This window comes from Lutra lutra, chromosome 14, assembly GCF_902655055.1.
Source record: "Lutra lutra chromosome 14, mLutLut1.2, whole genome shotgun sequence".
NCBI lineage: Eukaryota > Metazoa > Chordata > Mammalia > Carnivora > Mustelidae > Lutra > Lutra lutra.
The window spans coordinates 54,171,875-54,190,256 of record NC_062291.1 but is presented as its reverse complement, the minus strand read 5'-3'; the positions used below and the strand labels follow the sequence as shown (position 1 = coordinate 54,190,256).

The 18,382-nt window shown below is 39.0% G+C and overlaps 1 protein-coding gene across 4 annotated transcripts in view; it reads left to right on the top strand.

The window, feature by feature from the left end:
• Positions 1-18,382, top strand: part of IDE (insulin degrading enzyme) — a 115,752-nt gene that overhangs the window by 39,519 nt on the left and 57,851 nt on the right. For all 4 annotated transcript variants that reach the window (XM_047701959.1, XM_047701958.1, XM_047701960.1 and 1 more), the window contains exon 4: positions 1,607-1,776. In XM_047701959.1, coding sequence (XP_047557915.1) covers positions 1,607-1,776 — 170 coding nt within the window. The remainder of the gene's footprint in view (positions 1-1,606; positions 1,777-18,382) is intronic.

Sequence of the window (18,382 nt, the reverse complement as noted above, 5' to 3'; positions counted from 1 at the left end):
ACTGAGCCATTAATAATTTAATAATTAATATTAAAATTTTAAATTCTCTTAATATTTTATAAAAGCCCATAATTGTGTCTTTGTCAAACTAGTATGTTGTAGGATTTTCATTCCATTATTCTTTCCCCACTAGTTAAAGGTGGTTTGTTTTTCTCCATTAGAAGAAAAGTTATTCAAGTAGAGCCTTTAAAAAAGTGGGTCACTTGAAGTGCCTGGGTGGCTCAGTTGGTTAAGTGTTCGACTTTTTTTTTTTTTTTTTAAAGATTTTATTTATTTATTTGACAGAGATCACAAGTAGGCAGAGAGACAGGCAGAGAGAGAGGAAGGGAAGCAGGCTCCCCGCTGAGCAGGGAGCCTGATGCAGGGCTCGATCCCAGGACCCTGGGATCATGACCTGAGCCGAAGGCAGAGGCTTTAACCCACTGAGCCACCCAGGTGCCCCAAGTGTTAGACTCTTGATCTCAGCTTGGGTCTTGATCTCACGGTCGTGAGTTTGAGCCCCATGTTGGACTCCATGCCCAGTGTGGAGACTACTTAAAAAGAAATTAAAAAAAAAAGTAGGTCACTTAGTTTGTCCTGAAATGTCTGAGTCTTAGTGCCTTTGCACCTAAACTGTAAATTTAAGATTGATTTGCCCAAGAACTGTCACCTGCATTTTCCTTTTTTGGAGAATTAGCCCTACATAGCAAGGATTTTCATGACTTGTCAAATTGCATATTTTAAATAGATTGCTAATGTCTTCTAAGTCTGCCTGACTTTTTGCTGTTGTTGGCTTATAATAAGAAATATATATTTGGTCTTTCTCCCTATTCCTGGCCAAAACCTCCTAAAACCCTTAGGATTTCCTAAGTGATTGAGAGTGTTAAAGGTGTCTTTTGGTATGTTATTAAGGCGACTTTGGGAAGCCCTTAGGTAACCTGATGGGGCGCTGGTTTCCAGTGCAACTAGCCCTATGATTGGAAGGTTGGAACTTTCACTCCTATCCCTAGACCTCCCGCTGGAGTTCAGTCACCAATGGCCTGTGATTTAATCAGTCATGCTTATGTAATGAAGCGTCCATAAAAAAAACCAAGAGAGCAGGGTTTGCAGAACTTCCTAGTTGGTGAAAACCTGGAGCTTGGGGAGAGTGGCTTCCATGCCTTTTTCTGTGTAACTTGCCCTGTGCATTGTTTCCATCTGGCTATTCCTGAATTGTATCCTTTTATCATAAACTGGTAATCTAGCAACTATAAGGTTTCTCTGAGTCCTGTGAGCTGCTGTAGCAAATTAATTGAACCAGAGGAGGTGGTGGGAACCTCTGACCTGTAGGCTGTTAGTTAGAAGCCCAGGTACAAGGTGAACTTGAGATTGGCATCTGAAGTGTGTCTGTGGAGTATATTTTCACTAATATCTGAGGTAGATTGGTTCCTCTGAATTTACACATGTCCAGTATTTTTCTTCTGTTATTTGGAACTTATTTCTCATTTCTTTTTTCTTGGTAGCAATGGCAGTTTTTTGGTTCAGTAGAATTCATATTTCTTATCTGTTAAGTTTCAAACTTATTTTTTAAAGTCCACTCTTTTAAAATAACAGCTTTCAAATTGTTAATTGTGTTTCACACCCTTAGGTTTGCACAATTTTTCTTGTGCCCTTTATTTGATGAGAGTTGCAAAGACAGAGAGGTGAATGCGGTTGATTCAGAACATGAGAAGAATGTGATGAACGATGCCTGGAGACTCTTTCAGTTGGAAAAAGCTACGGGGAATCCCAAACACCCCTTCAGCAAATTTGGGACAGGTTTGTCAAACATCGACTTTCATGCATTAGTTCTCTCTGACCTCATTTAAACCCATGGCCTCTTTTCACAGTATTGTACTTTACAGTTCAGGTTAGAGGATTTTAGGACTCCCCATTCCTAGTACCTTGTTTTTTATAAACTGGCAGTCCTGAGAAGATGTTGTTATATTGTTGCTACTCCCTATTATTGCTTACCGTACCCCTATGTTTGTTATCTGTTTGGTCCCTGTGTTGGCACTCATATTTGTGGCTTGTGACCTGAAATGAGGCTGAAGCTTAGTTGTAAGAGATGCATGGAGAAAGTGATGGGTTATTAAGAACAGTGATCAAATATGAAGCAATTTTGTTGGATAAGAAGATATAAAATGTATTCAGAGTTTAGCAACAGTAAGAATGAAGTCACTCTAACAGGTGACTAGCATTTTAGCTGGTAGTTCAAAAAGATGTCAGATGTCAGATGGGCAGTGGACTTCATACATAAAACTTGGGATGATATACTCAAAGTGATGGTAATAATGACGTAAGCAATTATTTCGCCCTCTAGGAGATGTACTCTGGCCGTCATTCAAACAGGGAGGGGTCTGGATGTTTAAGGAGCACAGCAGTTAGAGGTGTGAATAGACGTTAAGTAGCATTTCAAAGAGAAAATAGATCCTTGTATTCTGAAGTCTACCTTCCAAATAGGAGTGTCCTTTTTTTTTTTTTTTAAAGATTTTATTTATTTATTTGACAGACAGAGATCACAAGTAGGCAGAGAGGCAGGCAGAGAGAGAGGAAGGGAAGCAGGCTCCCCGCTGAGCAGGGAGCCTGATGCGGGGCTCCATCCCAGGACCCTGGGATCATGACCTGAGCCGAAGGCAGAGGCTTTAACCCACTGAGCCACCCAGGCGCCCCAGGATTGCTTTTTTTAATGCTCACTTCAAGGCTTGTTGAATTGTCTTGCTCCCATCGCCTCCACCTCTACTCCCTGCATAGGCTTAGCATCCCTCCTAGGGATGGCTGTGGGAGCTCGAACACTGTGGAAGACGCACCAGGCGCTTGCTGTCAGGGTGCTGCAATCTCCTGGAAAGAGATTAGAGGTGGGGATGACAGGGAGTAGAATACAGTAAATGTGGAGATTCTTGATTTCATAATTGTAGTGTTTTTCTTTATTCAATTTTTCATTAAAAAGTGTGTGTTTAATTTAAATATTTAAACAGTGCAAAAGTATTTTTTAAAAAAAGCAAAAACAAAAACTCTCTTTTCGTCATCTACTTCTGCCAATCCCACTCACCAGATGTAATCGTTAACAGGTTGCTATGATTAAAATACTGCTTTGGGGATTATAAAATGGCATAAAAATAATAGATTGTTCAGTGCACTTACAAATTTATGCATCTTATATAACTTAATTTGGGAACATTTCTTAAGACTATAAAGACAGCTTTCTTTCAGTTTGGATACCATTCCAGTATATCCCAACAGCAGCCAGGGAATTAGCATAGCTTTGCAGAATTAGAAGGAGTTTTTTTTTTAAGTTTATTATTATTTTTTTTGGTAATTGCTACATTCAGTGCACTCAAACTCATGACCCCAAGATTAAGAGTCACATGCTCTCCTGACTGAGCCCTCCAGGTACCCTGAATTAGGAGTTTTTATTTGTTTAGTTAATTTATTTTTCAAAAATTTATTACTTTATTTTTTTTTAAGATTATATTTATTTATTTGGCAGGAAGAGACACAGCGAGAGAGGGAACACAAGCAGGGGGAGTGGGAGAGGGAAAAGCAGGCTTCCCGCTGAGCAGGGATCCTGATGTGTGGGTTGATCCCAGGATTCTGGGATCGTGACCTGAGCTGAAGACAGGTGCTTAATGACTGAGCCACCGAGGTGCCCCAAAAAAGATTTATTATTTTAGAGAGAGCGAGAACTAGAGAACAAGCAGGGGGAGGGGCAGAGAGAGAAAAGAGAATTATAAGAGTTTTTAAACATTGCGATTAGAAGCAGTGATATTATATTCTTTAGATTTTTATCTCTAGTACTTGGCAGTCAGTGTCAACATCATGGTTAAGATGAATACTGTGGTCCCTAAAATGTCTATGTAGATCTGAGTTGTTTGAAAAGTGGCTTTTGGGTACACCTAGGTGGCTTAGTCGGTTTAGTGTCCGACTCTTGATTTTGGCTCAGGTCATGATTTCAGGGTTGTGAGAGATTGAGCCCCGTGTCGGGCTCTGTGCTAGGTGTAGAGCCTACTTAAGATTCTCTCTGTCCCTCTTCCTCTGCTTCTCCCCCCATAAGAAAAAAAAAAGAAAAAGAAAAAGAAAGGTGGCTTTGGTAGAGAATGTGAGCATGTGTGGTATATCAAGAAGGGGATATGAGTTGTAAAAACAGTAACAAAAACAACAAATTTCAAAATCATTTCACCCAAACTGTTGTACTTTTAAGTCGTCTCTCTGGTAGGTTACATACCAACAATGCTGCTTTTGTGCAGAACATGTTGGAGCTCCTCTTTGAGAGTTGCTTTCTTTTAAATAGCCTCACTGGTGACAAATCATAATCAGCATAATCAGGAAGCAGCCCTAAATCTTCCAGAAATAAATCCAGTGAATAAGGCCGGTAATATTACTTCTGGTCACAAGCTAGGAACAGTCTTAAAATGTTCTGGAGGAAGGTTTTAGGAGTGATGGGTGAAGAGAAACATTGAATGGTCATTTATGTATGGATGGATTCTGAGGGCATGCTTGTTTTTAATAGACCCCTGACAAGGCTGGGAGTTAGTTAGTGAAGTATGAGCTAAGAGGAACAGTTAAGAGATGACTGAGCCAGACTCAGCACAGAAGTACAGAAAATGTGATAGATGTAATGCAAATGTCCAGTTACCTTCTTATTTTAGAAGTATAAACTAGGGGCGCCTGGGTGGTTCAGTCAGTTAAGTGTCCAACTCTGTCTGGGCTTGGGTCCTGATCTCAGGGTTGTGGATTGAGCCTTGCACTGGGCTCCATGTTCAGCCAGGAGATTATTGGAGATATTCTGCCTCTGCCCCTCCCTCTACTCATGCAGGCACGCGCGCTTGTGTGTGTGCTCTCTCTCTCTAAAATAATCTTTTCAAAAAATTGTTTTTAAAAGAAGTATAACCTAACATTGAACTTTTTGGGGTAGAGGTTCTGTCCATTTTTAAGGTCACAGATATGTTTGAAAACATGATGGAAGCTGTATACCCTTACTGTAGAAATTACACATATAACATTTTACAGAAGTGATCCTTGAAAAAGAATCCTTTTCAGAAATTTATACTTAGTTTACTTCTTTTACTTTTATTGACTTCAGATGTTTCTGTGAATGGGTCATTTTCTCCATCAAGGGATTAGGACTTATTATGTTAATAATAATAATAATACTTAAAATATTAAAATATATTTAAAACTTTTTTAAGCATTTTATTTATTTGACAGAGAGCGAGAGGGAACACAAGCAGGGAGAGTGAGGGAGGGAGAAGCAGGCTTCCCGCTGAGCAGGGAGCCTGATGCGGGGCTCGATCCCAGGATTCTGGGATAACGACCTGAGCCCAGGGCAGACACTTGACAACTGAGCCACCCGTGTGCCCCTAAAACATTATTTAGATAAAGATAACAGGAAAAGCTGAGTATTTTTAAATGAACAAAAGCCAAGTATTGTGCTATTTATTTTTAAGAAAACCTTACAGTAAGATGTTTGTCCTTCATAGTGGTTTTTCATGCTTCAAAATAGTATAGATCAGTTGCTTTCAAACTTTTTTGTATACAGCCCACTGTAGAAGCATGTTTTACTTAATAATTCAGAGCATATAGATGTGTGATTTTGTAAGCAGCCAAATGAAAGTTTTACCAAATAGTATCTATCTAATATCTTGATCCCTCTGTTATATTCTTTCTTTAAAAAAAAAATTCTGGTCTGCCAGTACATTAAATTTATTTCATCATGGGGCACCTGAGTGGCTCAGTGGGTTAAGCTCTGCCTTCGGCTCAGGTCATGATCTCAGGGTCCTGAGATCAAGCCCCACATCGGGCTATCTGCTCAGCTGGGAGCCTGCTTCCCCCCTCTCTCTCTGCCTGTCTCTCTGCCTACTTGTGATTTCTGTCAAATAAATAAATAAAATCTTTAAAAAAAATTTTATTTCATCATTATAGGTCCCAAACCAAGTGTTATTAGGCATTTTGGTAGACTCAGAAAAAGCATTTGTTAAAGCTCAGCACTTGTTCATGGATAAGAACAGCAAGAGGGTGCATGAGTGGCTCAGTTGATAAAGTATTCTGACTCTTGATTTTTGAATCAGGTCATGATCTCAGGATCATGAGATCAAGACCTACCTTGGGCTCTGCACTGGGCTGGAGCCTGCTTAAGATTCTCTCTCTCTTCCTCTCCCTCTGCCCTCCCTCCCCAGCTTGCACACATACGTGTGTGTGTACATGTGCACACATGTGTTCTCTCCAAAACAACAACAATACTCTTGAACTGATAAAAACCTGTGTCGGGCACCTGGGTGGCTCAGTGGGTTAAAGCCTCTGCCTTCGGCTCGGGTCGTGATCCCAGGGTCCTGGGATCGAGTCCCGCATCGGGCTCTCTGCTCGGCGGGGAGCCTGCTTCCTCCTCTCTCTCTCTCTGCCTGCCTCTCTGCCTACTTGCGATCTCTGTCTGTCAAATATAAAAAAAACAAAAACAAAAAAAAACCTGTGTCAAACATAATTAATGATAGGGTTTCAGAAGGATTTCCATTGAAAGGCAAAAACAAAACAGGAATACTGTGTGCTTACTTTTTTGTTTTTTGTTCAGCTACTATACTATAGTTACTAATTGTTGAAATAGGGGAAGGCAGTGTGATATGTAAGAGGTAGAAAGGAAGCAAAAGAAAACTTATTTCATGATTGTCTGCATAAAAGTATTCAAGAAAATCTTTATTTTATTTTTTTTAAATATTTTATTTATGTATTTGATAGAGAGAGAGAGAGATCACAAGTAGGCAGAGAGGCAAGCAGAGAGAGAGAGTGGGGAGGGAGGCTCCTTGCTGAGCAGAGAGCCCGATGTGGGGCTCTATCCCAGGACCCTGAGACCATGACCTGAGATGAAGGCAGAGGCTTAACCCAGTGAGCCACCCAGGTACCCCCAAGAATATCTTTATATTAACATTTAAAAGTAAGATAATACATCAAGGTTGCCAAAAGACAAGAAACACTAAAATTGCTTTCTTGTATTATTAGTAATCAATTAGAAGAATATTACAGGAAAAGTGATTTTACTTAGTATAAAAATATCTATAAGGTATTTAGAAGTAAATCTAACAAGAGGTGCAAGAAATATATAGTGCATATGAAAGAATACTTTAGTAAATGGGAAAATAAAACATGTTCATGAATGGGTAAACTCAGTATCACACAGATGTGAGTTCACCACAAATTTATCTTAATCCAATGCAGTGCCAGTTGAAAGCCCTAGTTTTGTCTTGTTTTGTTTATCTGTTTGTTTGAGGAATCTGATAATCTGATTATAAAATTAGTAAGAAAGAGGGGTGCCTGGGTGACTCAGTTGGTTGAGCATCCAAAAACCAAAAAGGTTTCAGCTCGGGTCATCATCTCAGGGTCGTGAGATTGAGCCCAATGTCAGGTTCCCCATTTAGTGGGGAATCTGAGATTCTTTCTCTCCCTCTCTCTCTGCCCCTTTTGCAGGTGCACATTCTCTCTCTCTAAAATAAATAAATCTTAAAAAAAAAAATAAGAGGAAAGGGCCAAGAATAGCAAAGATGCTTTTGAAGAACAACAAAGAAAATACTAATTCTACCAGATACCAACACTTATTATAAAGTTCTAGTTGTTACAGTAGGGGAATTGGCGCAAGAATACAGAAAGGTAACAGATTATAGGCCCTAGAAATATAACTACACATATATGGAAATTTGACCCAAGACAGAGGTACATTACAAAAAGGTGAAGGGAAATTACCTGTATAGAAATAAGTAAAATTAGGTGCTTGTCTCATACCATACACAAAGATAAATTGCAGGTCAATTATAATTCCTTCTAATTATAGAAAGAAAACTTTACAACTTGTAGAGAAAAATACAGATTTTTTTTTTCATCTTAAGAAAAGTGTTCTTAAAGGGGGAAGAAAAAAGGAGAGAGACAAATCAAAAAACAGACTTTTAAACTATAGAGAACAAACTGAAGCTGATGGTTATCAGCGGGGAGGTGGGTGGGGATAGGTGAAATAGGTGAAGGGGATTAAGTATACACTTATGAAGAACACTGACTAGTGTACAGAATTATCAAACCACTATACTGTACACCTGAAACTAATACCCTTTATCTTAACAGTGCTGGAATTAAAATTTTTTGAAGTGTTATTAAACACACAAAGCACAAAACATATCTTCTAGAGATAAAGATAAATTATTTGTTTAAAGATAAATTTGACTTCATTAAAATTTTAAATTTCTGTTCAATAGACCTAAAAGCAAAAGATAATCCACATATCCAGTGAAGATATTTACAAAGCATATAACAGAAAAACTTCTGTAAGTAAATAAGTAAAAGATAAAAGGGCTCATTAGAGAAATAGCCATGGAATATGAATATGGAGTTAAAAGAAGAGGGTAGTCGAATAAACATTAAAAAGATGTTCAAATCATTAAAATGAGGGAAAAATAAAATAAAAAAATGAAATAACGAGGGGCGCCTGGGCTCTTGATCTCAGCTCAGGTCTTGACCTCGGGGTTGAGAGTTCAAGCCCTGAGTTGGGCTCCATGATGGGCATGGAGCCTACTTAAAAAATTAAATTAAAAATAAATAATGTGATACCATGTCACATCTATCAGGTTGGCAACAATCAAAAGTCAGGCAAAACAGAATTGTGTTGGTTAGGATGTAGAAAAACAGAAACTCATGCTGTTTTGGGGGAAATAAATTGGTTCATCCACGTCATAAAGCAGTTTAGCAATATCTAATGAAGTGGTGCCCATGCCCTTTGACCCAAGGAACCCATTTCTTGACATATACCCTAGAGAGAAACAAGTTTAGTTGTTGTGCACAGGGGAACGTACACAAGAATGGTCAAGAAGCATTTTTTTGAACTAGTAAAAAGTAGGAAATGACTTAAAATGACTGTCAACAGTTGAATACATTAATACATTTTTGTCTCTTCATACAGTGGAATATTCTAGAAAAGTTAAAATGAGTGAACTAGAGCTCATGTATCAAAACCAAGTAAAGAACAAAATATTTTGAGCAAAATTCAACTTGCAGATTGTGTTTTGTGGGATAGCTTTCTATAAAATCTGAAAACAGGCAGAACAGTACTGCATCTTGTTAATGTCCTTATGTTTATATAATATAGTATAAAATATGCATGTGAATGATTAAACACCAAATTCTTTTTAGTATCTCTGGGAGTGGGGAGAGAGAGACAGGAGGAGAGGGGAGGCAAGACTTTATCTCTGGGAGGAAATAATTTTGTGACAAAATACAGCAAAATGTGAAGAGTGATACAATTGGGTAGTGAGTACATAGGTATAAATGGTGTAATTCTGGATGCTTAAATATTTATAAATATTTCACAATTTTAAGATTAAAAGAGAAATGAAATATTTCTTTTACCCAATTACCTAACGAAAGGGGAAAATGAAAGGCTGAGAGGGTAGCACTTCTCAAGATGAGCGGGAGAAAGCCTACTTTTGTGTGTGAGGACTGTTTGTATGTTTACTACTTAAGCTTGTCTGTATTTTTTTTTTTAAAGATTTTATTTATTTATTTGAGAGAGACAGTGAGAGAGAGCATGAGCGAGGAGAAGGTCAGAGAGAGAAGCAGACTCCCGCGGAGCTGGGAGCCCGATGCGGGACTCGATCCCGGGACTCCAGGATCATGACCTGAGCCGAAGGCAGTCGTCCAACCAACTGAGCCACCCAGGCATCCCTTTTTTTTTTTTTTTAAGATTTTATTTATTTATTTGACAGACAGAGATCACAAGCAGGCAGAGAGGTAGGCAGAGAGAGAGGAGGAAGCAGGCTCCCCGCTGAGCAGAGAGCCTGATGTGGGGCTCGATCCCAGGACCCTGGGATCATGACCTGAGCCGAAGGCAGAGGCTTAACCCACTGAGCCACCCAGGCGCCCCAAGCTTGTCTGTATTGAAAGAAATCTGCAGATTACCTGTCTTGTTCTACTAAGCATTTGGTCTTGTAAACCTTTGTCTAACCAAGTGGGACAAGCCCTTAAACTGTTGTCCTTTTTCTTGTATCTTGGGTTCCCATGCTCAGTTCTCACATTCTCAAGATGACATCTGGCAAGTATTTTTCTGTTTGAAGTCAGTTAATCTGTTTGAAAGTTGTTTTCATAGCTACTGTGTGTTAAATCTGTCTCCACACATATGTCTTCATTGAATCCCTGTGTGACTTTCCTAGCCTCAGACTTCAGCCAAGAATCCCACTTCCAACTAGCATATTCCTAGGTGATTTTAAGTTTGGCTTCCAAAGTTGGGCAGTACTCAAGGTGAATATTTCCACTACCACTGGGCAGCTCAGAGACTCTGGGCAAGTTTCTTACCTTCTGTAAGCCTCAGTTTCCTCCCATATTGGGTTAACATGAGAATTAAATGAAGCTATACATGTGATGTGGCTAGCAAAATGTCTGGGGACTGTAATAATTTTAAATAAATAACAGTAGTCTTCACAATAATTATATCATAGATGTGAGAGAGGTCCAAAGTTTGAAAAGGACCTTGCCATGAAAGGTAAGTTGGTCAGCCAGGAGCGACTCCGGAGTAGGTTTGGTGAACTGACTTTCAGGCATTGTGTTCTTAGAGGAATGTTGTTCTCTTGGTTTCCACATGAGCTTTTTACTTCATGTATCGTTACCTGTGCCTTTAGTTTGAGTTCCATGGTTCCTGATAAATTGGATGCCATTTATGGATTTATTCATTCATTTTGCCTCTCCCTGGAATAAAAGCAGGAGCAATTGGATTTTTTTTTTTTAAAGATTTTATTTATTTATTTGACAGAGAGAGATCACAAGTAGACAGAGAGGCAGGCAGAGAGAGAGAGAGAGAGGGAAGCAGGCTCCCTGCTGAGCAGAGAGCCCGATGCGGGACTCGATCCCAGGACCCTGAGATCATGACCTGAGCTGAAGGCAGCGGCTTAACCCACTGAGCCACCCAGGCGCCCGCAATTGGATTTTTTAAAGTAGTTTAGAAAAGGAAAGGGAAAACCTTAGTTCTGTTTTTTTGTTTTTTTTTTTTTTAAGATTTATCTATTTATTTATTTGACAGACAGAGATTACAAATAGGCAGAGAGGCAGGCAGAGAGAGAGGGAGAAGCAGGCTCCCCGCTAAGCAGAGAGCCTGATGTGGGGCTCGATCCCAGGACCCTGGGATCATGACCGGAGCTAAAGGCAGAGGCTTAACCCACTGAGCCACCCACGAGCCCCTAGTTCTCGTTTATTTTCAGTGATCTCTTTCTCTGAACATAACACCACACACACTGTGCGAACAACTGGATTTAGTCAGCTGGAAAGGAAATAAAAGAAGGAAATCAAGGAGTGGATGAGGGAAACAAAACAGGCCCTCCTTGTTGTACAGGTGGAATGAAAGACAAAGTAGGAGGGCACATGGAAAAAGAGGGTGGGTAGCGCTGTATTTTAGGGATAGGTGCTATTTTTCTTACTTGTTATTTACTTGAGTACACTTTGTAGTATGTGCCACAGGATTATAAGAATTTGAGTAGAGTGTTATAAGTTAGCCCAGATGATGTCTGTCTCCCTTGGTTGACAAGTAATTCTTCTCTAACCCCCCTACATGTAAAGTACGTTAGAATATGCGAAGAAATGTAGCCAATATCTTTGCACTCAAGGTGCTTATAGTTGAGTTGGAAACTTATGGCAAATCCAGGATTTCACTGGAGAATAATGTTGGGTTTGATTTTCCAGGATCATTATCTCTTTTTTCTCTTCCTCTGCACTAAATTTTATTGAGCACTGTGCAAAGTATTTTAAATGGATTATTTAACTTAATTCTTAAAATATCCTTTGTAGATACGTGCTTATTATTTTCACTTTATAGATGAGTAAACTAACACTTGAGAAGTCAGTAAATTGCTTGGTGTCACTCAGCTTTTAAGTGCTGGAGCTGTGATGTGAACCAGTGATTAAAAACCCAGCTTTTAATCACTGTTCTATTCTACCTGCTTAGTGTTCCCTGGAATTAAATTTTCCAGGACCTTAGAGGAAATGCAAACTGAATTCTTCTGAAGGATAGGTAGGATTTTCTTAAGCAGAAGGAAGAGCCATTCAAGAGGAAAAAGAACGAATATTTATTGTATGAGTATTAAATGCCACACACTGGGTAGGCGTTCTGCCTAATATGATTTCACTTAACCTTCACCACCAATACTGAAATTTCCTCATGCCCTTTGACAGATGCTGAACTGAACTAAGAGAGGGCAAGCAGGGAGAGGGAGGTAGGGTGACAATCGAAGTTTGTGTAGGTTAGAAGTTTCCATACCAAGTCAGTCTTAACTCAAAACCTGTGTACTCTACCATAATGTTAGCTTGGCCCCCAAAACTGTGACAAGAAGAAGAAACTGTGACTGAGGAATGAACCCAATATCTTTTAGAGCATATGACTCAGAGTAATTTAGTTATAATAAAAGACACTTTTCCATAGGAAGAGGAACAGAGCAAGAAAATAGATTAGAATTGAAAAGTATGAAATAGGGGCGCCTCAGTGGCTCAGTGGGTTAAAGCCTCTGCCTTCGGCCCAGGTCATGATCCCAGGGTCCTGGGATCAAGCCCCGCATCGGGCTGTCTGCTCCGCAGGGAGCCTGCTTCATCTTCTCTCTCTCTCTCTGCCTGCCTCTCTGCCTACTTGTGATCTCTGTCTGTCAAATAAATAAATAAAATCTTAAAAAAAAAAAAAAGAAAGAAAAGTATGAAATATAAACCCCAAGGTAATTGACTTCTGATCTTGGGATGATGATAATGACACAGAATGGGACCCGATAACAGTTAATTATTTACCATTTCTCCCATCTCTCCATCCCTTTCTCTTTTTTAAACGAAGACTTTAAAACCTACAATAATAGACAGATACTGTAATAAACCCTATGTATGTATCACTCTGCCCCTGGCCAGTCCTGGCTAATCCACATTCCCATTTACCCTCTTGTATTATTTTGAAGAGATCCTAAACATCATATCCTTTTACTCACAAATATTTCAATATATGTCTCTAAGAGATAATGACTCTTTTAACAATGACAAAAATAGTACTATCACTAATCTCCAATATCTAGTTTTCAAACTTCTAGTTGTCTCATAAAAATCTATAATTTTTAAAAGTTTATTTGGATTAGGGTCCACATAATGTTGAAATGTTAGTAATTGATAGGTCTTTAAATATCTTCTGGTTGGTAGGTATAGGTTCATCCTTCATCTCCCTCCTCTTACCCCCCTAGAATTTAGTTAGTGAAGGATTAGGTTGGTTGCTGTATATAACTTTGCATAGTCCAGATTTTTCTGTGTGCATCCCAACAATGTAGTTTAACATATTCCTCTGACCTCTGTCACAATTTCCACAAATCGGTAGTTGGGGTGTTTTTGGACCAGAGTTTATAGGTGGTGGTGTGTTCTTCCATCAGGGGCATATAAAGTCTAGTTGTCTCTCTATTTGTAGTGTCACAACCATTGATTCTCAGTGCTTCGCCTCCCTAATTCTAATTCGGTTATTTCTCCTCCTATTTGAATAGTAGTTGTTATAGGAAAGGCACCCCGACAAATGCTTGATTCATTCCCTTCATTTACAGTTTTCAAAATAATGAATTGGTTCCCTAGCATCCTTGGATGATGACTCATTTGTTTGGACATTACAAATATTTGATATGTTTCAGCCCACTTAGTCATTTAATATTCCCTAAGTTTTTCCAGGATGTTTTTACTGTCTTGTTTTTTTCCTTGCTAGGATATGTGTCTATGGAAAACTAGAAATTTACGGGAATCCAGAACTGGATTAATCAAGTGTACAGATGCTTTGTTAGGGCACTTGTGAGGTTTTCACTTCTAGTCCTGTCTCATAATTTGCATCCTGTACTTGTATGTACTAACCCAGGGGCAGGAGAATTGCCCTTTTTAATTTTATAGGAAAATTCATATGTGTCTCAAAAGGCCCTAGTCTCTTCCAGGATTTTTAGAAGATTGTTATAGCAGGAAGAAAGAGCTTTTTTAGAAAAGGATTTATAATACATTCAATCCTTGAACAGTGTGGGAGTTGCATAGTCCTCTGTCTGAGCCAGCCAGGGGCCCCTCTTGTGTAACTTTTGACTTTCCAAAATCTTAACTACTAATAGCCTATGTGGAACAGAAGCCTTACCAATAACATAAACAATCAGTTAACATGGATTTTATATATTCTATGTGTTGTATACTGTATTCTTAAAGTAAGCCAGAGAAAAGAGAATGTTGAAATCATAAGAGAAAGTACATTTATAGTATTTATTTAATTGTATTCATTTATACATGTACTGTATTTATTGAAAAAAGTCTGCATAGGAGTGGATCTATGAAGTTCAAACTCATGTTGTTCAAGGGTCAAATGTAATTTCAAGTAACTAGCTATAGATAATACTAATTTTTAGAATCTTGGATTATCAGAAAACATTTAAGATTTTCATGGTTATTACTATCAACTTGATCCTTCCTTGAACACCTTATCAGACACGGTTGAAGACAGCTTTATATTCTAAAACAGATTTCTAAAACTTCAAACTCAGTCTTTCCTACAATGTAAGGAATATATTCCTGGCTCCAGAATTTTCTAGGAAAATAAATTCAGTATTTGTATCTATTAGTACTGAGTTTGTAAGTTTTTCTCTTTTTAATAGTGTTTAAAGTAGTTGTAGCAGTAAAAGTAGAAGATCATATTTACTGAGCTTTATAGTTTACAAAACCTTTTTCATCTCCATTTTCACTTTTCATCATCTTCATGACAATCCAGGTTAATATTTAATAGTTATTGTCTGACAGAGGCTATTCATTCAATCCTTGCAATCCCGTGAGTTTGGTTCTCTTATTATTCTTAGTTACAAATAAGGAAACTGGGGTCTAGTGAGGTTAAGAGACTTGCCTGTGTCTCGTGGCTGGGAGACAGAGGAGTCAGGGATTGAGCCCCAGCTCTTAACAACTGGGCATGTATCCATATTGCCCCTATTTTGCAGATCAAATAAATGACCCCTTGGAGATATTGAGAGACTTTTCCAAGGTTGCTTAATTGATACATGATGGAGTCAGGACAAGAAACCCTGAGTCTCCCATCTGCCAAGCCAGTGCTCTCTTCAGCCCAGAGTGGAAGTGTCCCAGTCAGCAACCCTGATGTCCTCAGTCCACTGCTGGAGCTCCCTGGAATGGTAACAGAGCCAGAAAGGTAGGAGTCAGGATTTTGGTAGCAGCATTTCCGTTTGATAGGAATGACCTCACTGAGGTAGCACCAAATTAGGACAGTATGTGTCTAGAGATTGAACTGCTTGGTATTTGGTATCCCAGCCATATTCACATTGTTCTCCACGAATGGATTCTTAGGTAGAGGAAAGTCATCTAGACCATTTCCTGAGCTTTCTTCTCTGCTTCAGTGCCATGGTTTCTGTGATATTCTCAGAAGCCAGGAGTCCCTCCTACAGTCCACAGCATAGTAGCAGTAGCTGCTGTTTATTGTGTGTTTATTTTGTTATACATCAAGTATTCTCTTGAATATGTTAACATTTTTACAGATTCGCTAGGTCATAAAAGAGATAAGTTCAAAAGCATTTGGCAGGTCATTCTCTACTTAGTACTTAAAGATGCAGAGCGTTACAAATACAGTTTGAACATCTGATGTTTTTTTCTCCAGTTGCATTTTCCTCCCTGCTTCTGGGACACAACCACTATCTTAAGTTTGGTGACTGTCAGGTCTCATGTTTAAAAAAAAAAAAAAAAATCGCTAGTCATGTATTTACCTCTAAACATTATGTTTAGAGGTAAACTAAACTAATATAGTCTTTAGTTTTACAAAAATGGTATTTTATTCTGAATAATCTCTGCCACTTGTATTTTTCATTCACCGTTATATTTGTAAGTTGGTGAATGTACCTCTGGTGAGTTTTTAAATTTTCATTGCTGCTATTTGACAAATTAATTGTGTCACTGTTTGTGTTTTCCTGTTAATGAAATAGTGCTGCTGTGAGCGTTCTCGTACATGTGTCCTTGTGCACAGAGTTTTTTAGGGAGTTACCGTGTCGTAGGGTATGTCCGTCCTCGGTACATCTGCCAAACTGGTGCTTATAGCAGCTGATTCAGTTCATACTTTCTCTTGCGGTGGCTGAGTTCTTGTTTCTCTGCATCCCTAAACCGCTGTTGCTGTCATCAGACTTTCATATTTTTGCTATTTATTGAATGTAAATATTATTCTTAAGCTTTTTTACATGAAAAATTTTTTTTTTTCTAATTTGGTATAAACCTACCAATGTCAGAATGGAGACTGAGCCTAAGGGGAGTAAAGTAATTTGCTTAAGGTCATGCAACGGAAGCTGGCTGAGGCTGGATGAGATGAGAGCTCTGTGAGCACCAAAGCTGGGCCTGTTTCTCTGCACTTCTCTGCCTAAGGGTCTTGCCACCAACTCTAGCAGAGCCCAGTTGATTTAAGGACTAATTACAGAGTTCTGTGCTTTATGTCCTGCTTGTCCTTTCATTTCCTTGTCTCACTGTTTCTTGAGAAATTCCATCAGCTAGCCTTCTTGTTTTTAGTAAACTCTTTTAAAGGATTTGTTATAAAAGGATTAATAAACTTAACAGCGAGCCTGACTCTTTGGCCCATTTGTTTTTTGGATTTTTAAAATTATTACAGGCACACCTGGGTGGCTCAGTCTGTTAAGCATCTGCCTTCGGCTCAGGTAGTGATCTCAGGGTCCTGGGATCAAGCCTGTGTTGTGCTCCCTTCTCAGTGGGGTGTCTGTTTCTCCCTCTCCCTCTTTGTGCACTCTCTCTCTCTCAAGTAAATAAATAAAAATTTTTAAAAACTTATTATTATAAAACAGTACCCATTTATTAGCTCCTAGTTTTATAGGTCTGAAGTCTGGCATGGCATGGCATGGAATTCTCTGCTCAGGGTATCACAAGGCTGAAACCAAGATACTGACTACATAAAATGCCCACCTGGGGAAAACATCTTCCAAGGTTATTTTTTTTTTTTTTAAGATTTTTATTTATTTATTTGACAGACAGAAATCACAAGTAGGCAGAGAGAGAGGTTGGAGGAAGCAGGCTCCCCGCCGAGCAGAGAGTCCGATGCGGGGCTCGATCCCAGGACCCTGGGATCACAACCTGAGCCGAAGGCAAAGGCTTTAACCCACTGAGCCACCCAGGCGCCCCTTCCAAGGTTATTCTTAACCATAGGCAAAATTCAGTTCCTTTAGCCATCAGACTGAGATCACCATTTCCATGCTGGCTGTCAACCAGGGGCTGCTCTGAGCTCTTAAATGTCACCTGTATTCCTTGCTACACGGTCCTGTAGCCGTGATGGTATGCTGGTCAGTTCTTCCTTATTTTTTGAATCTTTGACTTCTTCCTCTGCCACTTGCCAAGAAAAATACTTTGTATGTATGTATTGATTTATTATTTAAAATTTTTTTTTGGTTGGCTCATCGTACCTAGTATCCGTGTTTCTCTGTCAATGGATTGAGAGCTGACTATCCTGATCCCAAGATAGTTATAGTGGAGAACCCCTTCCTCTTTCTGATTCAGGTACCTTGGAGGACATGGAACTGCCATGCTAGGCTGTGTTCCCAAGTGGACTGTAACTTCCTTCTGTCATTGTGTATTAGAAAAGATGAAAATATCTAGGCAGCAAGGAATATGTAGATTGATGGAATAGTTACCTATTTATGGCTAAAAGCCACTTTTCAGAGCAGATGTGACTGAGCTTCTCTTCAGCAGTTTGGCCAGAGGTCCCATATCATTAGATATAGGACCTCAGGTGAGCTAGATTGTTGTTGACAATGATTCCTTTGGCTCTTTGTTCCTTTTAACTTTGTGTTGTAAAGTATAGCAAGTATGCATAAGCCTGTGTGTGGTTCTGATCAATTATTCTTGTTATTCTTACTTTTGTTGCTATTTGAAGAATCAAGTAAATGAATGTTCTGCTGTTATATATATATGAATCACTGAATTTTCAAAAACTGAGCACACCATGGAACGAGTGAAGAAACAGAGCATTACCTGCACCTCCCTAGCCCTCTTTGTGCCCCTTTGTAGTCATTGTCCGTCCCCTAAGGGTAACCTCTGTCTGACTTCTAGTAACCCAGGTTAGTTTTGCCTGTTTTTATGCTTTATATAAGTGAAATGAAAAACTGTGTATTCTTTTGTGTTTGACTTCTCTCACTGTACCTTGAGGTTGTGAACTTCGTTCATACTGTTGCATAGAAACAGTGGATTATTCATTCTCTTTGCTGGTGTAGTATTCTGTCGCAGTTCTTTTGCTCATTTTAATACAGCATCGTCAGTGTTTTGCCATAATCTGTGGTCTAGTGTGTTTGGTGTATGTTCCTACTTTATCTCTATTTTTATTTATTTATTTATTGAGATTTATTTATTT